The sequence below is a fragment of the Vombatus ursinus genome, unplaced genomic scaffold, assembly GCF_900497805.2.
Source record: "Vombatus ursinus unplaced genomic scaffold, bare-nosed wombat genome assembly UNPS02014784.1, whole genome shotgun sequence".
Lineage (NCBI taxonomy): Eukaryota > Metazoa > Chordata > Mammalia > Diprotodontia > Vombatidae > Vombatus > Vombatus ursinus.
In genome coordinates this window covers 11,566,414-11,588,659 of record NW_020954562.1, presented here as the reverse complement: position 1 = coordinate 11,588,659, position 22,246 = coordinate 11,566,414, and the positions used below count along the sequence as shown (strand labels likewise).

General features: G+C 35.2%; 1 protein-coding gene across 7 annotated transcripts in view; it reads left to right on the top strand.

Moving 5' to 3' along the window:
- Window positions 1–22,246, top strand: part of LRBA (LPS responsive beige-like anchor protein) — a 676,054-nt gene that overhangs the window by 47,056 nt on the left and 606,752 nt on the right. For all 7 annotated transcript variants that reach the window (XM_027866938.1, XM_027866942.1, XM_027866935.1 and 4 more), the window contains 9 exons: window positions 435–530; window positions 2,862–2,983; window positions 3,079–3,205; window positions 4,309–4,428; window positions 5,630–5,776; window positions 12,870–13,067; window positions 13,496–13,629; window positions 19,957–20,065; window positions 20,514–20,666. In XM_027866938.1, the coding sequence (XP_027722739.1) occupies window positions 435–530; window positions 2,862–2,983; window positions 3,079–3,205; window positions 4,309–4,428; window positions 5,630–5,776; window positions 12,870–13,067; window positions 13,496–13,629; window positions 19,957–20,065; window positions 20,514–20,666 (1,206 nt within the window). The remainder of the gene's footprint in view (window positions 1–434; window positions 531–2,861; window positions 2,984–3,078; window positions 3,206–4,308; window positions 4,429–5,629; window positions 5,777–12,869; window positions 13,068–13,495; window positions 13,630–19,956; window positions 20,066–20,513; window positions 20,667–22,246) is intronic.

The following is a 22,246-nucleotide window of genomic DNA, read 5'->3' as shown; positions in this document are numbered from 1 at the left end:
TCCTTCCTTCCTTCCTTCCTTCCTTCCTTCCTTCCTTCATTTAGCTTCTGACCACTAGTCTGACTGTTGATTGAACTAAGTATAAAGCTTTAGGGGAAAGCTTTTGACTTACGTAAAAATTATTTTTGATTTTATTTCTTTGGTGTAAAAAATGACAGACATGGATAGGGCCCCTGAGAAATTTTGGGTATTAACTATGTTTACATAGAATACTAATGACTGCTTTAACTCTTCCACATTGTTCATTTGAGATGTCTCTATTGTGGTGAATGCTCATCTGTTGGATAATGCATTGCTTTGAAAGCATTGGAAAAAGCTCCAAAAAGCACATTTTAGCCTACTTCAATTAGAACATTGTTGTTCTCGTGTATATTTAAAAGACGTAGATTAAGTTGTTTATTTTATGTTGAGTGAAATCTTAATTATTTTAATAGCCTCCTCATGCTGGGAAATTGCTGTCTGTGCTAAAACACATGCCTCAGAAATATGGTCCTGATGCCTTTTTCAACTTTCCAGGGAAAAGTGCTGCAGTAAGTTACTCTTAATTATGAAATAGATATGTGGCCCATTTTTGTTAACATTTTAAGTTATATTAAAAATAATTCATATTATTTTACTTTACATTTTTCCCTTTGGCCTTTCTCTGCAGGTCCCAACCTTTTTTAGTTTTAGATCCTTTATTCTGTGTTTACCATTTTCCCTCTGATATTACCAATATTCTCATCTTTTGTAGAGAGTTAGACTAATTATTTGGAGCACATTGGACTAATTTTCTTGATGCTGGCTTACTGTGTTTTCCGAAGAAGTACAACCTAAGTAGTCTTGTATTTTACTATTAAAAATGAAATGTCAAAAATTGGCTTAGTTGAAGTTTTTACAAAGTACTAGAAGAGAAGGAAAAAGATCTTTTAAAAATTGTCATAGCAGTACAATTGATGAAGTCACAATATTGTGACTAGTGCAATGGATCCCTCAGAACTCCAAGGTTCAGGACAACATTTCCTTTAATAAAAACATATCCAAAACCCTCAGGTGAGAGTGATACCCAGAGCAGTAAGAAGAGGTACAGGAAGGTAAAAGAAAACAAAAGATCCATATAAAGAGATTAAAAACAGTTAACAAAGAAGTTCCCAGATGTCACAGGAACTTTTCCTCTCTTTTCCTCCCTTCCTCCTCCCCTGACCCCCCTGGGCAAACTTAGTTCAGATTGCCCAAATCTACCACTTTATTTTTTGCTTCACAACTGCTCACTCTGTTGTGGGAATGTGGGAGCTTGACTCAAGTCATCCTCAGTACCACTAGGTTCTTGGTCTACAACTAGGAATTGTTACTTAATGTTTATTAGGCTGCCCTCCTAACCCCATCCCAGTACATTTGCCATTTACATTTTGTTCAAATTTTTTTTCTGAGTTTTTCATTCTCTGAGCATACTCTTTTATCTCTAAAAAAAAGTTAATTTTTCTTTTGATTCCCACTTGGATATAACAAATGATAGCTTCCAAAAGATAGGTATGTTTTTAAAATTGATATTTGAATTGTCAAATATTATGTAGACTTTTTTATTTCCCATAATCTTTCATTTGTTGACATATGGTGTTGCTTGTACAAATAATTGTTAGTGGTTTTAACATCATCAACTATGCTTGTTGATATTTTGAAAGTGGTATTGTTAGTCTTCCAAATATTTTCAGAAAACTTTGAGTAGTAGGTATTTTAAAGCTAGTTGGTGATGATTTTTAGCATCTTATCCTTATATATGCTTCTCAGGGTACAGGTAAGTATAAATGAATAGAGAGCCTACCTTCAGGATAGGGGTTCAAGTCCTACTGCTGACAGATAGTGTCTGTGTGATCCTGGGTAAGTCATTTAACATTTTAGTGCCCTAGGCTTCTCTTTAAAGTTATACTTTATTGAATATTGGCTGATCTGTCCAGGAGATTCCTATACCTGTGAAATCACATATCTGGATCAATGCTCCCCTAGCTCTTCCATCCCCCATTCAAGTAAAATTACGTTGTTGTGACACATAATAAACTAAGTATCTAAATATAATTTCACAAGTACAGTAACACTAAGTACCCACTAATGGGCAAGGCATGGTATAGTACTTGCAATGAATACAAAAAATAGGCTCTGCCCCCATCTTATAATCTTTGGAGACATACAGTATGTAAAACAAATTAGTAAAAACAATTTTGGGAAGTAGTAAGGACTAAAAAAACTAGGAGGATCAAGAAAGACTCCCCTCATAAGAGGTGGCAATCTAGCTGATTCTTGAAGGAATCTAACTTTGAAGGAGATTAACCTGAGTAGGGAGTTCGTTTTAAGAACAGGAAACAAGGCAGTGTTTCATAGCAGATAGAGGTCTGGCATTAGTGCCAGGAATAGCTGGATTCAAGTCCTTTTTATGATGAATACTGCTGTGTGACACTGGGTAAGTCATGTAAATATATTCAATACTCTAGGCCAGAGTTGTCGAACTCATCACCTGCAAAACTCAACTGTCTTTTTGTTTAGTTATTTCAGTTGTTCTGACTTTTTGTGACCCCGTTTGGAGTTCTCTTTAAAAGATATAAGAATAGCTTGCCATTTCCTTCTCCAGCTCATTTTACATATGAGGAAACTGAGGTTAAGTGAGTTGCCCAGGGTAACACAACTAGTAAGCCATCTGAGGCTGGATTTGAACTCAAGAAGATTGGTCTTCCTGACTTCAGGCCCGATGCTCTACCATTGTGCCACCTAGTTGCCCCAACTATCTTTAGATGCATTTAAATGTAGAATCTTGTACAAAAATACTTAAGAGATGGTTTAATCGAATACTAGGTAATTGCTCTTTGAGTAATTCAAACCTTCTTCTCTAGGCTATTGCATTACCTCCTATAGCCAAATGGCCGTACCAGAATGGATTTACCTTTCATACCTGGCTTAGAATGGATCCTGTAAATAACATCAATGTGGATAAGGATAAACCTTATTTGTATTGGTATGTATTTTTAATTTGGCCAGGGTTATTCATTTGTTTTGGAAATTTATAAAAAAATCTTACAGAAAAAATAAAAAATTATTTTTCTTCTATAGTTTCAGAACAAACAAAGGACTTGGCTATTCTGCTCACTTTGTTGGAGGTTGTTTGATTATAACCGCAATAAAATCCAAAGGAAAAGGATTCCAGCACTGTGTGAAATTTGATTTCAAGCCACAGAAGGTATCCAGTAAATTATTTTAGTGTTTCATAATTATGACAGCATATTTGTTTTGTCATATTTTTGTAAGTAATTATGTTGCTAGCATAAATAATGGTTTTGAACTTGAAGATGAAATGAGTTGTACCCATATTTCTGCTGAGAGGAAGCTAAGTTGAAGTGCAACAGTTAACTACTAAACTTTTGCTTCTGAGAACACTATAAAAATGACAGTTTACACTTCTGAAAAAAACCTTTGCCCACTGTCTAGAAAAAAAATACTTGTGGACATTACAGTTATAATAGAATTATAAAAGTATGCTAACAGTATAGCTTTAAATTTGGAAAACTACCTCATGTGGCAGTTTTGATTCATCTGTTTTAAGTTTAAAAACACATTTTGAGCTTTGTAGAGCATGTAGGACATTTAGCTTTCTTCTGTCAAAAATGGAGACTTTCTTGCTATCAGTTAAAAAACAACAACTTTATAGATGCCAAGTGGATGTGATGTTTATGTGATACCTTTTTTTAGCACATAAATATTTTCGGTTGAGACATCATCCTTAAATACAACTGTATTATCCATTATCCTGACTTGTAGTAGTGCTTCAGTATTTGTGCAGTATCAGAAAATAGCATTGTTATTAAAATTAGCAATGTCATCTTACCATTTTGTCTAAGGCTTTGTGTTACTGTTCTGTTATATACTAACAGCTACAACAAGTTGCTTTTCTAAATCTTTTCGTATGAAACTTTTGAATTTGAAAGCCTCCTGGATCTTGTTTAATTTCAGATGAGGATACACTTATGTCAGAGAACTGTTTCTACTTGCTGCCTTGTGTCATAGGATTTAGAGCTTGAAGGAAACTTAGTGATCAGTTTCTCCAAAATACTCATTTCAGTTTACAAGTTCTAAGGTATACTGGTAATGTTACATAACTGTGGTTTGAACCTAACTCTTCTATGACCAATGTAGGGCCTTTTCTACTACACCATGTTGCTTTCCACAAATATCTTTTTATTATCTCCAGATACTTTCACTAGGTGGCCACCAGTTGGTATCAGTCTAACTTAATTGTAAACAAGATTTGTGATCTTTTAGTGATTTCTATTTCTGTTTGTTCAGTGGTACATGGTAACAATAGTACACATTTATAACCGCTGGAAGAACAGTGAGCTTCGGTGTTATGTGAATGGTGAACTGGCTTCATATGGAGAGATAACGTGGTTCGTCAATACTAGTGATGTGAGTAGTTTAAAAAATTTAAAAATACTAATAGAAAATTTTGAAGTAGATGTATGAACTCTTTTAAGATCATCTGATAGAATAAAATGAGCAGTTTTAAATTTATTTATCCTTTTTTCAGAGTGATTTAAAAAATTATTACCCTAGTTCATGTTACTTTTTAATTGATAAAGGAGAAATATGTTGTGGGTAGAATAAGTTGCCAGAGAGCCAAATGTTAATGTCATAACCTTCTTTTGTTGGTATGTGCTTTCAGAGAATGTAATACCTTGTTCATCAATTTATCAAATGACAACAGTTCCAAGAGCCATAAAACTTAAGTATTTATCTGTCTAGGCTTATCTTGAGGCAGAACCAGGGATTTTTGTTCTTTTTTTCTATTATGGACACCTTTGGCAGTCTGGCAAAGCCTGTGGATCATTTTTCAGAATAATATTTTTAAATGCACAAAATATAATACGTATAGGGTATACAAGGGAAACTAGTTATATTAAAATAAAGATGTAATTTTTTTCCATCCAAATTTTATGGACCCCTTGAAAACTATACACAAGACTAAGTATGGATTATAATAGATATTTTCAGTTAATTGAAGGATTGTCACAGGGGATTAAACTTATCCTGCTTAGCCCCCAGTGTGTAGAAGTAAGAGCATTAGATGGAAAATGTAAAGAAAGATATATCAAAAAAATTTGGAAAAAACATTCTCAGAATTAGACCCACTCAAATGTGGAACTGGCTGCCTTAGGAGAGTAATGAGATCTCTCTCTGAGACTTCAAGCAAAGTCTGGATAATCACTTAAGAGCTATGCTGTAGAGAGGTTACTTTTTTAGGGATACATATGACCCCTGAGGTTTCATATCCTGTGAATTATTAAAAAGATATGAATCTGTAGTAAGAAGAGAAAAATGTGAATTACATTTATTGCATTTACTTGTGTAAAATTTAGCAGCACTAATGCCTGAAACTAAATTTTAATAACAATCAATCAACCAGCATTTATTAAGTGACTGATATCTGTCTGCCCCTGTAGTAGACACCAGAGAAAACCCCTTCCCCCAAACCCAAACTTAAACCAAAACAAAACAAAACAAAAATCCCAGCCCCTAACTTCCAGGATCTTCCTATTAACCTTATCAGTAAAATAACTTTTCACTTTCACTATGATTAATTTAAGCTTCTGTTGTGTTTTTTCCGTAGACATTTGACAAGTGCTTCTTAGGGTCTTCGGAAACAGCAGATGCCAATAGAGTGTTTTGTGGGCAAATGACTGCTGTTTACCTCTTCAGTGAAGCTCTCAATGCTGCTCAGATTTTTGCTGTTTATCAACTAGGGTTGGGATACAAGGTACTTTGATATTTCAGACTAATCAGTCTAACATATTTGAACATTAAAGCGATTTTTTTTGTTAGAAATGTGAATATTTTAGATCTTGAATAACGTCATTGGTAGTCTTGAATAACCTAGGTCATGATAAAAATACTGCTTGGGAAGTAATGAATTACATTGGACTGATTACTCTTGGTCTTTTATTTGGCTTTATGCTGTGAAATATGCAGTGCACAAACATTTCGTTAAACACGTTTTCCCACAAATTATGGTAACATTCATTTTTCCTGAAATATCTCACACTTCCTAAAGTATGTTGAAGTTTTAAGGTAAGCTAAGTTACTTTTATAGGTAATAATGTCTTGAAAAGAACTTGCTTACCTAAAATAAATGATTATTTTGTATTTAGGGTATTAAGATGTTGACTTACTTGTTTTCAGTATCTCAGAGGACATATGACCTTCTCTATGTGGATACACCTTCTATTCATTATCATTCTGTGGGTTTCCTGGTAGTAGCTTTTAAATATTTTAAATTTAAGGTTTATGCCTTGCTGGAATAATTACAAAGGGAAAATTTTCATCTCATTTAGCTATTGTTCAGAATATGAAGGATATTGCGTCATCATTAAAATTAGCAATCACCTCTAATCACCTTTTAGAACTATTAAAAATTTTCCAGTTTCTCCAATCGTATCCCTAGAAATTACAGTGAAGCAACCAAGTGTGGTGGAAAGTAGCCAGAATATTGAGGTTGAAATCCTAGTTTTGCAACTTATTGGTATTACCCTCTGCAGTTTCACTGATCTTCTGGACCTCAGTTTCTTCATCCATAAATTTAGAGGTCGGGCAGATATTGCTAAGGTCTCTTTCTGATCTGAATCCTGTGATGAGTGGTGATAAGATCCTGCGATAAGATAATCCTGAAGATATTCTTCACCATCCACCAATACACATGAGAATATTTATCAGTATTGGCATGGCCAAATAGCAGATAAACGATAACTCAGAATGGAAACAAGCATTGCTTCTTGCCTTGTCCTTTGGCATCCATTTTGCATGTTAGTTATCATGGTAAGCTGTTAGACATGACAGCACAAATGGAAAATTTAGAATTTTCATAGGAATTATTTAAGGTCGTATAGCAAGGATTATGGGGTCTAGGAGTGGCTATGGTCACCCTTCAGCCTACTACTTGACTTAATCCATATTTAATTATATCCTAAGTGCTGTGGTAACATACAGCTAGATTTATATATCTTCTCATTAAAAAAGAAACCTTCTAAAAATCTACCAATTAATCAACTAAGTTTCTAGCTCCATCCCTTTATTTATTTAATAAACTGGAAAAAAAACATTTCCCAGAAATAGTTATTCATTATTACTCCATGTATTTACTTGTACCTCTGTGTAGCACCTAGCATACTACCTGAAACATAATAAGGGTTTCATATGTTCCATCTCTCTGTCTCTGTCTCTGTCTCTCTGTCTGTCTCTCTCTCTCTCTCTCTCTTTCTCTCTCATAAATCCCTTTAATTTCCTATCTTTAAATAGGTATTAAAGATACTGAGTTTATAATTTATCAACAGTGAAATAAATAATAAAAAAGATAGATCATTATTTACAATACCGATCATAGCCATAGTCACCTCAAACCCTAGCTGTAATTGCAAACAGTTTTTCTTTGATTCAGAAAGCACCATCCCACACCGTCATTCAGGATAACAAATTAAGTCTTTTTGAAGACTTCAAAAAATCCTTTTCATCTTTGTAGAGATAAAGGTTTTAGTAATTTTATGAACAAAGAAGTCCTCTTCGTTTTCTTTCTTTGTACCTTTTTCAATCTTTTTCTATTTACAATAGGAAAAATCAAGCTCTTTATAGTTGACTCCTTATATTGTAACCAAATTGTTACTTCAAAATTCTATAGCATCTCATAGCAGGGGTAGGTGGGGAAAGAAACTAGCCTTTATTAGGTACTTACTGTATGCCAGGCACTTTACAAATACTATGTCATTTGATCCTCACAACAACTCTGTGATGTAGATGTTATTATGATCCCCATTTACAGTTGAGGAAACTGAGACAGACTAAGGTCAAGTGAGTGTCACATAGCTAATAGATATCTGAGGTTAGATTTGGACTCAGATCTTCCTGACTCCAGGTTTGCCACTGTATCCGCTGTGTCACTTAACTGTCTTATTCTTTATGGGAGGAACTATTGAAGTTGGTGTTACTCTAGTGTAGAAGTTCCCAAATTTGGGCCTACTGTCCCCTTTTAAAAAAATTACTCACTACCCCCTTGGAAATGTACTTTCTTTAATCCTTTAATTTTTAAAAAAATTTATGTCATTTCAAAAAAAAATACGATTTTTTAAAAATGAAGCATCTTAAATTTACTAATTTATTTTAAATTTGTGGGTTTTTTTCTGCATTGAAATTTTGATGCTACAGTATTGCATCTTGTAACCATGTAGTATTATATTGTAAACAAGTAATTATACACACATATTCTTGCCTATGCATTCTGGACTTCTGAACAATGCTCAAAAGGCTCTCCTGCCAACACTTGCTTGTTAAGACCTGTTGGTGGACTTGATAACTGATCCATTGTAACTTGCCTTTTGTGTGTTTATTTGGAAAATAACGTAATAACTACGACTTTCACTGTTATACAACAGATGAACCATATGCAAACGGTCTTTCAAAAATTTCTTCTCTTCTTTTCTTATGTTTCCACTGCCCCCTTATTTTTATTCAACGCCCAATTGTACCCAAAGCTACTACCACTCCCCTGGATTGTTCCAGCGCCCCCTGCCCCCACCTACAGGAGGCGATATTGCTCACTTTGGAAACCTCTGCCTAGTGAGTAGAAGATCCATACTCCCTTCCTGTAAACTCTGACCACCTTATTATAGCCAGTGACTAAACATGTCACAGATTTTAACAATTCTTTTAAGATAAAGTACAAAGAAATAAGTATGCTTCTAATTCTATGTTGATTTGTGGTATTCTTTACAGAAGAATTTCTCATTTTGCAGTCTATTCTGGACTGGACTTGACTCAGGACAGCCTCCTAGTAGTTTAGGTTTGATATTGGAACCAAATGAGACACTTGTAGATCTTTACATAGTTGTTAAAAGGATATTTGTGTAGCTTTGGTGAAAGAAGGGTATTACAGAGGAGAGACATTAAGGACATCCTGAGTTGACTGAGTTAAAAGAAGCTCCTTTGCCTGACTTGTCATTACCAAACATCAGAAGGTGCCTGGACCTCCCTCTGGGCATTTTGTACACTGGTCACCAGGAAGTGTGAGCCTTTAGTTTCCTGAGCTAATCAAGTCTCAAGGATGGTTTTAATACCTTTTAAGGAAAAACTAGCCTAAGACAGTTGGGTGTTAGGGGTTAGGATATTGTTTCCACCACACAATCTATAGGACTTCTAATTGAATATTCTTTCAACAAAATTAGTAGAAAAATCTGAAACTAATGAGGTCAACCCTATTTCCCTAGTTACTTAGTTTAAAATAATTTCTCTTACCATATCCTTTGTTTTTGGATAAATTTATCGTGTTATGTTTGTGTAGAAATATATTAATTTTTAAGAGGTTATTGAAATTGTAAACATCTATTCAAATTGACCTTGGAAAGTATCATATTAAAGTAGCACTTTTTAGGAGCACTCAATTCTGAAGCTTGAAATGTTGAAAGATCTTAGTTGAAGAAATATGGTAATGGCAGTCATTTCTGAGAGTTTATTATATCTGGTTCTCACGATGGTTTTTAACTTGAAATGTCTTTAGAAATAATTATATTCCTATTTATCTTGACTGAGTAAATTTTTTGTTAGCTGAAATAGTAAAACAGATGCTGATTTCATTTAATGATCAAGCTTATCTTTGGAGGAGAGGGTGAATTAGATTTATTTTTAAATGTCTTATTGATGCATTTTATGCTACAGTCACTTTACAATAACCCTTTCATAAAACTCTTGAATTAATTTCTAAAACAAAAACACCATGTAACTCCTCTTGCCCCCATTTTGTGTGCCTGTCAAAATTTTTGAGAGTGAGTTGGTGTATTTCTTTTTTTTTCTAAATTAAAAAGAAATTTTTTTCAGAGTATTTCTAAATGCATAAAAGTACAAAGACAGTGCTTATGTGTCTTGCCATTTCTTCTTAAGCTGTGCATATAGATCTTGGTTAAGAATTACATTTCTTATTTCTTTCTCGTCCCTTAATTTTTTTTTATGTCATTCCCTGAAATTTACCTTATACTCATACCCTCTGTTTACATATATTCTTTCTAGCTATACTATTAATGGTACAGTTTTTAAGAATTGCAAGTATCATCTTCTCATTTAGGGATGTAAACAGTTCAACTCCATTGAATCCCTTATGTTTTGTTTTCCTCTTTTCCCCTTTTTAGGCCTCTCTTGGGTTTTAGTATTGGAGCTCAATTTTTTTTTCATTTCTCATCTTCTCCTTATGCAAATCCTTCTATTTCATTGAATGACCATTTTTTCCCTTGGAGTATTATGCTTAATTTCTCCAGGGAGGTGATTCTTGGTTGTAGTCCTAGCTGTGGGGTCGGGAAGAACCTGTGGGCAAGGCCACATGTGGCCCTCTAGATCCTCAAGTGTGACCCTTTGACGGAATCCAAACTTCACAGAACAAATCTCCTTAATAAAAGGATTTGTTCTGTAAAAGTTGGACTCAGTCAAGAGGCCACACTCAAGTACCTAAGGCAGTTTTCCTTGATAATGTCTTGAAAGATGCTTCTGACATTGTCTCTCTTGGAGCTATTTTCCAGTGAGATATTTTACATTTTGTTTTTTCATTCTTTTGAATTTGTTTGATTGTTCTTGATATCTCATACAGTCGTTAGTTTCCCCTTATCCAATTCTAACTTTTAAGGAGTTGTTTTCTTCAGTTAGCTTTTGTACTTTGTTTTCCGTTTGACCAATTGTACTTTTTAGGGAGTTATTTTCTTCCTTGGATTTTTGTACTTCTTTTTCCATTTGGCCAATTCTACTTTTTAAGCAGTTGTTTTCTTTTTCCAAGCTGTTGACTCTTTTTTTTTTTTTATAATTCTCTTGCATCACTCTCATTTCCCAGTTTTTCTTCTACCTCTCTTATTTGATTCTTAAACTCTCTTTTGAGCTCTTCCATGAGTTCTTTCTGGGCTCAAGACCACTTCCCATTTTTCTTTGGGGTTTTTGCCCATAGGTGTTTCAACATTGTTATCTTTTTCTGAGTTTGTCTTGGTCTTTCCTGTCACCATAATAACTTTCTATGATCAAATTCTTTTTCTGTTGTTTTTTTGCTTATTTTTTTGGCCTTTTTCTTTTCTTTTAAATTTGAACTCTGCTCTTGGGGTGGAAGGGGCACTGTCTCAGACTTCTTGTGCCAGGGACTGCAGGCCCTGGCTGTTTACCTAGTGTTACACTGATGTTATCCTGAGGTCCATGGGTGACCCTTGTGTCTTATGCTATGCTGTGGGGGTAGGGTGGGAGGTGGCTGGTGCTGCTGGAGGCCACAAGGGTCTGGCAGCTTACCTGGTGCTGAGCTAGGGTCCTAGTGCTGATGTCTGGCATATGTTTGAGGGTAAGGTGTTTCTGCATTTCTCTGGGGCTACACTGAAGCACATATGGAGGTCTGGCCCTGGAGGCTGCCTCTTTGCCCTGGGCTATGCTGAAGCATGTGGAGGTCTGGCTGCTGGAGGATGCCTGTTTGCTCAGGCACCCAGTGGGTTGGTGTCTACTTATTTGCCTGGGCCTGTGCAGAAGCATGAGGAGGTCTGGCTGCTGGACAATGCCAGTTTTCCCAAGGCTATACTGAAGTAGGTGGAGGTTCTCAAAACTGGAGTCTGTTGGTTCCCTTGGCAATGCACATGGAGGGAGGGTGTCTGGTGCTGGCATTTGCCTGCTCCACCACACTGGGGCTCAGGATCTCTCCCTGGTATGTTAAAGTGGGACTTCCTGCTGGCTTACTGGGATGCTTCCTGTCCTGGACTTTGCTCTCTTTTTTCACGGAGAGACAGACCTTTCTTTCTGATCTTCCAAGTCTCTTGGGCTGAAAGATTATTTCACCCCATCTATTTGCTGGTTCTGTTGTTCTAGGATTTGTTTTGGGACATCATTTTATGGTTATTTGGAGGTGAATATGAGAGACTTACGGCATTTTACTGCTTACCTTGCCATCTTGGCTCCCGGAAGTGATCAGGAGAGCTCAGGTTATTTAAAATAAACGTTAAAGGAAATGTTTTTGAAATGCATTTTCTAAGCTCCTACAGAGTTTTTCTTTCTCTTAGAAATCGTTGCTAGTTCATAGATACTAAGATGTAAGCTTCTAAAAAGTAAGAATTAAGTTTCCTTTTGTGTAACTCAGGGTAACAGCATATTAAGGAAATGATATTAGTGGTTAAAAAAACTACCTTTATAACTATTTTATCTTATCTTTCTTTAAACATTTTGCTTTTCTAATAATCTCAAGGAGGAAACTTTTTTTTGTGAAATTGAAATAAGTTAAGCTGATAAATTTGATGACAGCCTTTTAAATAAAAATTATTTTGACATTCTAGATACCCTTTTCATGTTTTAAAATATAAAACACTGTAGAATTAGGACATGAAGGGAACAAAAAATGTTATTCTTCTTGGTATATTGAGGAGTTACAGTTAAAAGACTTTCAAAGCTTGTTATGGATTTTTTTTTGGTTAGTCTTCAAAATATTTACATTATATGTTTTGTTATGCAAAGGTTTGTTATAATAGTTGCTAAACATGAAATCTTTTGTACTTTAGGTTTAGTGTTATTGATTTGCATTGCATTACCTCTTTAAAATATAGAATTAGTCTTATTACAACTTTTTATGCCTGTCAGCGGCTAACAGTGTTCTGCAAATAATTGATGCTTAATAATTAATGTTTATTGAATTAAATTCAATCATTTTAGAAATTATTACTGTAGGACAGCTAGCAGACTGTCAGTATTGTTAGAAAATTTCATCACTTATGTATTTCTTCAATGATATAATTCTGTTGGCTTATTATTGACTCATACTCATTCTTTACAACATACCATCTTAAAGTGTCTTTGATATTATTTCTTAGGGTACTTTTAAATTCAAAGCGGAAAGTGACCTCTTCCTTGCTGAGCATCACAAACTTTTGCTTTATGATGGCAAACTTTCCAGTGCTATTGCATTCACATACAATCCGCGGGCTACTGACGCCCAGCTATGTCTTGAATCATCACCCAAGGATAACCCTTCTATATTTGTTCATTCACCTCATGCTCTCATGCTCCAGGTATGATGGTACTTTTCAGAATATTTTTGAATGGGCAATGTTTAGATAATATCGCATATTTATATTGTTGTTTAATCATTCAGTTATGTCCATTTCTTCATGACTCCTATGGATTGTACTGTCCATGGGGTTTTCTTGGCAAAGATACTGGAGTGGTTTCCTTCTTCAGCGGATTAAGACAAACAGAGGTTAAGTGACTTGACCAGGGTCACACAATTAGTTAGTGTCTGAGGCCAGATTTGAACTTAGGTCTTATTGACTCTAGGCCCAGCATTCTGTCCACCAAGCCACCTAGCTGCCTCTAATCTTTATATTTTTATTTATTAAATATAATATAATAAAGCATTTCTGCCATTCAAATTGTGTTTTCATTTTAATTACAGTAAAAGTAAGTGGGTACTAATTTTGTGTACATTCTTCTTTATCAGGATGTGAAGGCAGTTTTGACACATTCTATACAAAGTGCTATGCATTCAATTGGAGGAGTGCAGGTGCTTTTTCCTCTCTTTGCCCAGCTCGACTACAGACAGTATTCGTCTGACCAGGTTGACACATCTGTTTGGTGAGTATTCTTAATGTATTTTTTAACTGTAAATCAAACATTAAGATTAAAAATTAAATTTTTTTTAAAAGAATTTCCTTTAGGAATTAAATTCTTTTCCTTTTCATCAGGGCTAGAATCAATTTGCCTTTCCTAGTTTTTAAATGGAACCACAGCAACTATCGAACACCACAGTATAGCAATTGTGGAATAAAATTTGGGGAGGATGTTTTTTAATTAAATTCTAAGAAAAATAGCAAAAAACTACTCTTTTCCTCCATACCCCAATGAAAAAAACTATAACTTTTGTAAAAATATACATAGTCAAGCAAAGAAAATTTTTTGGCCACGTCTCCAAAATGTCTCATCCTTTACTCTGAGTCTATCCCCTCTCAGGAAATGACTAGTATGCTTCATCATTGGTCCTTTGGAATATGGTTGATCTTTGTGGTGATCAGAATTCTTTCAGAGTTGAAGTAATGTTATTCTTTTTATGTTGTTTGTTTTTAAAAAATTTTTATTTTCAATTCCAAATTCTCTCCCTCCCTTCACTCCTTCCCCATCCATTGAGAAGGCAAGAAATACAATAGTCATTATACATATGAAGTAAGGCAAAACATATTTCCACATTAGCCTTGTGAAAAAAAAGCAAGAAAAATAAAGTGAAAAAATATGCTTCAGTCTTTACCCGGAGTTCAATCAGTTCTTGCTCCAGAAATGATGGCATTCTTTATCATGAGTCCTTTGTGATTGTTGTAGATCATTGTATTGATCAGAACATTTAAAACTTTTGCAGTTGATCATCCTCGCTTTATTACTATTACTGTGTACAATGTTTTCCCAGTTTTGTTCAAGTTCATTTTGTATTAAGTTCATATAAGTCTTCTCAGGTTTTTCTGAAACAATCCTCTTTGTCATTTCTTATAGCACGGTAGTGTTCCATCACAATCATGTACCTCAACTTATTCAGCCATTCTCCAATTGATGGGTATCCTCTCAGTTTCCAGTTTTTTACCACCAAAAAAGCTGCTATCAATATTTTTGTACATATGCAGCCTTTATCTTTTTCTTTGATCTCTTTGGGGCACAGATCTAACAGTGTTATTGCTGGATTATTAAAGGATATGCATAGTTTTATATCTCTTTGGGCATAGTTCCACATTATTATCCAGAATGGTTGGACCAGTTCACAACTCCACCAATAGTGTATTTTATTCCTATTTTTCCACATCTCCTCCAGCATTTGTCATTTTCCTTTTCTGTCATGTTAGTTAATATGATGAGTGTGAAGTTGTTTTAATTTTTATTTCTCTAATTATTAGTGATTTAGAGTATTTGATAACTTTGGTTTTTTCTTCTGAAAGCTGCCTGTTTATTTCTTTTGACTATCAATTTGGGAATGGCTCTTATCTTTATAGATTGAGTCAGTTCTCTCTATATTTGAGAAATAAGGCTATTATTAGAGAAACTTGCTGTAAAATGTTTTCTTCAATTTCTTGCTTTCCTTCTAATTTTTGTTGCATCGGTTTTGTTGGTGCAAAAACTTTAATTTCATGTAATCAAAATTGTCCATTTTACCTCCTGTTATTCTTTCTGTTTCTTGTTTGCTCATAATTTCTTCCCTTATCTATAGATATGACAAGTAATTTTTTTTTCATGCTCCCATAATTTGCTTATGATATTACCCTTTATGTCTAAATCATGTAGCCATTTTGATTTTATTTTGGTATACATTGTGAGATGTTGGTCTGTGCTTAGTTTCTGCCAGACTGCTTTCCAGTCTTCCCAGAGGTTTTTGTCAAAGAGTGAGTTCTTGCCTCAGTAGCCTGAATCATCGAAGTCTTTTTTTTTTTTCCCTTTTTTGGTGAGGCAGTTGGGGTTAAGTGACTTGTTCAGGGTCACACAGCTAGTAAGTGCCAAGTGTCTGAGGCTGGATTTGAACTCATGTCCTCCTGATTCCAAGGCCATTGCTCTATTCACTGCGCCACCTAGCTGCCCCTAGGTTTATTGAATATTAGGTTACTGTGGTCATTTATTTCCATATATCAGATACCTAATTTTTTTCCTTGATCGATTGCTTGATTGATAAGAAATATCCAGTACCATGTTGATTTATTTAAGGTTTGCTACTGCTAGGCTGCCTTCTTTTACTTTTTTTCATTGATTCCCTTGATATTCTTGATCTTTTTTTTCTTCAGATGAATTTTATTATTATTTTTCTAACTCTATAAAATAATTTTTTGGTTGGTTGATTGGTATGACACTAAGCAAATAAACTAATATAGTTAGTATTGTCCTTTTTATTATGTTTGTTCAGCCTACCCATGAACAATTAATATTTCTCCAGTTGCTTAGATCTCTCTTTATTTGTGTGAAAAGTGTTTTGTGTATCTGGGCAGATAAACTCCCAAGTTTTTTATACTGTCTACAGTTATTTTAAATGGAATTTCTTTTCCTCCTGGGTTTTGTTGGGTAATATATAGAAATGCTAACAGTATCATTCTTAAGTATTTATAGAAATAAAGTGAAAAAAGTTCTTGTTTACACATGAAAAAGTTAAGATAACTGTGACATTTAAATTGACTATTAGATGATGGTAGGAGCAAAATCATTTCTGTATTTGAAAGTAACTTTGTCTTTCACTCTTACAAAATGGTTTTGGTTTGGGGTGAGTTACCATAATGGTGGAATTACTCATAACATTTTGTAGTAAGAAATGTCTTAATTTTTTTTGATTGCTGCAGAACATCTGTTATTGCATTTTCAATGTTAAAGGTGCTAAATACTCATTTACTACTACTTATTAGTACTTAAATTAATTAAATTTGACTCGTTGATGGAACGATTACATAATGACCCTGGCATTAAAACATGATAGCATAATAAGAAATTGAACTAAAGATGTAGAATGGGTCATTGTGCTAGGCTACCATCTTGCATTAATTATACTTATTCCACTTTATATTTTGATGGCCTCACTTTCAGTCAGTCATTGATCTTTTTTTTTTTTCCAGCCAAAGACAAGGTTTATTAGAACATCCGCCATATTGGCCGGATTCTTAAGGAATCTGAATGTTATGAGCTATTGGCTAGAGTTTAAGAATCTGAACCTTTGGCTAGATTTTAATCTCTGAGCAGCTTAATGGAGACAAGATTAATGTTATACACAGAAATACTGTGGGAGGGATCCAGCAGTGGAGAATCTTGATGGGAGGTAGAATGGAGTTTAGATAGGATCAAGGGTGGGAAATGGCAGGTAATAGACAGTGGAGGGCTGGGTTAGGTTCAGGGTAACAGAGAATTGGGAGATTGGGCATAGGCTATAATAAAAGGCCAGTTGAAAGGATTATAGCCTTAGGCGAATTCCTAAGATTCGGCCCGGTGGGAAAGTGCAGGGCTTTTCCTTTTTGGGGTCCAGATCCCATCCTCATCGTTCCACCCTCAAACAAATGGAACCCAAATTCTTTTGGGATAAGGGACAAAGGTCTTGGCTTCTGAAACTGCTTCCTACTGGCGAGCAATGTACAGCTATCCCTGCCTCTAGGGATTCCCAAAGAGGAACTTGACTGGAACCCAGCACAGGCTGTATCCAGGGAACAATGGAGTGGGGGGGGCATTGACTAGTAGCCACTGTTTGCTACCAACTGTGGGTGAATGGCCTGTAGTATGGAAGACACAAATCTGACAGAAAAGACTGCAAGGCCAAGATATAGGGAGAAGTAAAAGTGTAAAGCTCCATTCAAATCATTTACATTTGACCTGCTGGATTATCTGATTGTGTTACTTTTTCTAAAGCTTAAGTAGCACTTTTGTAGGTAGAAGTTTTCTACCCTGGGTTTAATAGTTACACAAATGAATTTTCCAGAGGCTGACTTTCACCTCAATTAATACTCAAATTCTCTTCCCCAAACCAAACTGGTGATGTTTCTGATTTAATTTCAGTTGTTTGGGGGTATTGAATGACTATATATTCAGGTCAAAACAGCAAGATCTCACATACTTGCATTGCTCTTTTACTGACCACTTGCTCTGATTATAGAAATTTGCTATAGAAGGATAAAGCAGGGAGTAGATTTAGGGCCCATATATTTCAGTATAAAACATCCTTAACTCTGCTTGAATTCAGATAATTCACAGTTTTCCAACCATGTAGTATCAAATCCACCTCGTAGCCAGACTCAGGAATAGCTGGGTGGGTAACATTCCTTTTCAAAGGAACAAAATGGGAAAATTAAGCCAGGAGGATCCCATCTTAGACTGAAGCTAAAATTGTCCTCTTAGCTTTTCCCGATGCTGACTTCCCACCAGTATCACATTCTCTCTTAGTAACTTGTGGCATTTTTCTCAGAGATAGTGGTTTATTGATGGATTATTATGATCCATCAGACAACTAAAAATACTTTACACAGAGAATCAACATCTCATCATTAAACAGTTAAAACTACAACTTTAAAAGAGTGTGCTTACCCAAGTTCAGAAACTAGCTTCTTTACCTTGAACAAGATGTGCTGAACCTGGATGATGCTCACAGGCAAAGGTTGCCCTAGGACCCAAGGCCATTGCTAGGGGGGGCCTATGCTGTATTTGCTGCTGCTCCCCACTCCTTCCCTTTGTCAGGTCAGGGAGGGCAAATTCAAAGGTGAGGGGGAGAAGGGTGAAACTCTCTTCTTCTATGAGAGAGGTTAACAAAGATACTCTCTTGACTTAAGGGAAGGGAGTGAGAGAAGGAAGTGACCAGGGTTGTTAGGAGGTGTTTCAAAACTCCTTAATGATTGATCACAAAACCTCCAGAATCTGCTAAGATGTTTTTAGCTGTTCTAACTTTTCCCTGTAGCCTCCATGAAGGAGGATTCAGGGGTGTAGAGAGAAGGGAGTAAGTAAGCCTCAGGAAACCAAAAAGCACCTGCAGTTTTTCCAATTCCCTAGTGCCAAGAGAATTGAGAAAATTGGCATACGCTTCCCTATAGGGTGTCCATCCTTGTCCTCTGTGCTGTGGAAGGTGTACCCAGGTCCATGGCCTCAAACTGAACCAGTACACTGAGAGCTCGAGAGCTTCAGGCCAAGTGCAAGACAACTTTGTAACTATCTGCCCAAAAAGCACCTCCAAGCCTTCCCAGATGCTTGGAGAGCAACTGCAACTGCAGGGCAAGAAAGAAAGGTGAGGGAGGCTTATATATCTTCCAGTTCTGGCTAGAGAAGAACTTGGGGTTAGGCAGTTTCCCCATAGAAGCCACCAAAATGTTGAGGTTTAGGGATTTAGGGATGCTGGGACCCCAAAATCGCAACATGTGGGTCTTGCCTGAATGAATTTGACCCACGCCTTCTTTCAGCCAAAAAAAGGTTTATTAGAACATCCACTATATTGGCCAGACCCTTAAGAAATCTGAACATTAGTGAGCTATTGGCTAGATTTTAAGAATCTGAGGCTTGTGGAATGTCCAATGTTGGTGGACACAGGCCACTGATTTAAAGTTGTATTTTAGAAATGGCAGCTAAAAGTCAAATAAGTTTTTGAATAATGGCCTGGCAAGTATAATTAGGAGGTATATGATTTGGAAAGATACCTGATATTTAAGGGTGTGAGATGATTGGTGTCTTAAACAACTAAGGTTTTTCTTTATAAACATTGGCTTTGACAAAATTTAGTTAAAAAATAGGGTAGGTTTATTACGAATAGAGGGAGATTTTTAGCAGAGGTAGAATTTCAGGAACTATTTGAAGTACTTGGTGCATCAGAGAAGAGGTTTCATGTCATTGAGAGCAACTTGGGAGAGGGAGTGTGTGGGAGTCAGGGAATTAAAATAAACAATAATAGTAATAAATTAATGGTTTTACCTGCATGTAGTACATGAAATATATAAAATTGAGGTAAGACAAAAAAACCAAAACAAAAATATATGCTGCTCTATGAACTGAGAATTTTCTCTTTTTCCTTTAGAAGTTAATTATTTTTTTGTGTGACTCCAGACCTGTGTATGGAATTCCTGGTGTGGAGTTCCCCTCCTGCTGATATAGCTTAGCATTTCTGTAATGTGGTTTTAGTTAGAGGTTAAATGATTTACTCAGAATCATAAAGCTAGTATGTGTAGGAGGCAGGACTTAAATCCAAGTATTTCTGGCTCCAAGTCACCCCTCTATCCACTATGTTACATGTCATTTATTTTCTGAAACTATACTTCTTCTGAAAAACAGTCACCCTAAGCATTAGTGAGTTAATAATCTTCTCTCTATCCTCCCTACCTCCATTGTACTAAAATTTAATAGAGAGCTCTGTGACTTCCATATTCCTAATAATATTGGAAATTTCTTTAGAAATTTTATTTCAAGTTTTTTCCCCCACTTTTACAGCTCCACCCTATTGGCTTTTATCATGGAGTTGTTGAAAAACTCCATTGCTATGCAAGAACAGATGCTTTCCTCTAAGGGCTTCCTGGTCATAGGATACAGCCTTGAAAAGGTAAAACACAATTTACTTAAAAGTTTTTATTTGTTTAAAGGCCATAGACTCCCCCCCCCCCCTTATTTATTTATTTATTTTTATTTATCAACAATTACTTCCATAAGCTTCTGAGTTTTAAATTTTTCTCCTCCTCCCTCCCTCCCTCTCCCCCTTCCCCCCCTCCCTGTAGACTTTTTTTTGTTGACTGCCTTTTTAATTGGCACCTTTTTAGCAGGAGTCTTCCTTGTTGATATAGTTTATTTGGGGTTGTCATATTTTGTTTCTGGCACCTCATACATCACAGAGAAATGTGACTATTGATGAATGATTTCTGGGGAATTCCATTGTATCTCTGATGTGTGGGATAGCTTATAGGATAGAATTTTTTTTTTCAGTAGGCCTGTGTTTTACACTATTCTTAGTTGACTGATTAAAATAAAACTAGAATTTTTTTTTCCCTTCACAGTTTTCCAAATGCCATGTCAGCAGAGCTGTACTTGAACTTTGTTTGGCATTTTCAAAATACTTGAGTAGTCTGCATAATGGGGTGCCACTTCTGAAACAATTGTGTGATCACATCCTTCTCAATCCTGCAATATGGATTCATACCCCAGCTAAGGTAAAATATGGCTTGTTGATTTAAATGTATTGTGCCTTTTACTTTTCCACTTTATACTTAAAATTGTAAATTTGAGATTTTACTTGTAGACTAAAGATTATTGAGTATATTTGGGTGAGCATAGACTTGTAAAAGAAAAAATTATTAACTACTGGACTTTTTTGTGTTTTTGTAGGAGTACAAAATGAAATTTTAGTTAGAAGATGAAATACTACTTTGTTTTATATATAACTTGAAAAAAAGATTCTGCTTAATGAGAGGATGTTAATTTAAAATACAATGAAATTGTATTTACTAATGTAGACAACTCCATATTTTAGATTGGGGTGGAGTTTGAGACATTTTATTGATGCCTCTTAAAAAAAATCAGTGATTTCCCAATATGTTCTTATTCCCCATTGAGCCATCTTTTTTTTTAACTAAGACAACATTTAAGGAAGACCAACGGGAAAAAAATAGCATCTGACAGCATGTGACATATTTTGTACCCATCGTCTTCTTCTTCTCTATTGAGGGTTAGCAGGAAGTAGGTCCTGCAGTATCAGGGTTAGTCATTGTAGCTAATCTGAATTTAGGTACCTTTTAGTGTTTTGTTTTTATTGTAATTATTACACATACTGTTCTGGTTCTGCTTTCTTTACTCTGCATCTGTTCTTAAAATTATTCTTATATTCTTCCAAATTCTTCATATTCATAATTTCTTATGGCATTTTAATATTCTAATAAATTCACATATCACAATTTGTTCAAACTGATTGATAGGCATTTACTTTGTTTCCAGTTTTCTACTACAACAAAAGGGATAGGGGAAGGAATAAACATATAGCTATTATATAGAGTTATTATATTAGCTATTACATATGTTATTTTATTAGCTATTACTTATTATATAAAATATATATTATAAAAAGCATTTATATACCTACTTAAATATCTATGTGCTAGGCACTGTACTAAGTACTTTTTCCCCCCACAAATATTATCTCATTTGATCCACATAACAATTCTGGGAGGTAGGTACTGTTATCACCCCCATTTTACAGTTGAGGAAATTGAGGCAGATAAAGGTTAAATAATTTTTCCAGGGTAACAAAGTCACTAAATGTCTGAGACCAAATTTCATCTTAGGTTTTCCTGACTCCGTCCCAGTGCTGTATCTGCTGTATCACCAGGCACCTCTAAAAACATTGTGCTACAGATATTTTGATATATTTTGGCCTTCCCTTTTGTCTTGAAACTTCTTGGGGAATATACCTAGTAGTGGGATTGCTGGGTCAAAGGGTATGAGTAGTTCATACTGAAAAGTAAATCACTTTTCTTCCAGAATTTCAAAATATTTTCCATAGCAGGTTTAACAACTTAAAGTGTTTAAGTATTGTCTTCCATATTCTAACATTAGCTATTTCTGTCTTATCTTATTTGCTAATTTGTTGAGTCTGAAGTGAAATTTCAATTTTAAAATATAATATTAGACCTGCACTCAGACTCAGGAAGACCTGAGTTAAAATCCTGTCTCTGACACTAGTTATGTGACGTTGTGCTAGTTTCTTCATCTGTAAAAGAGATAATAATAGTACTTA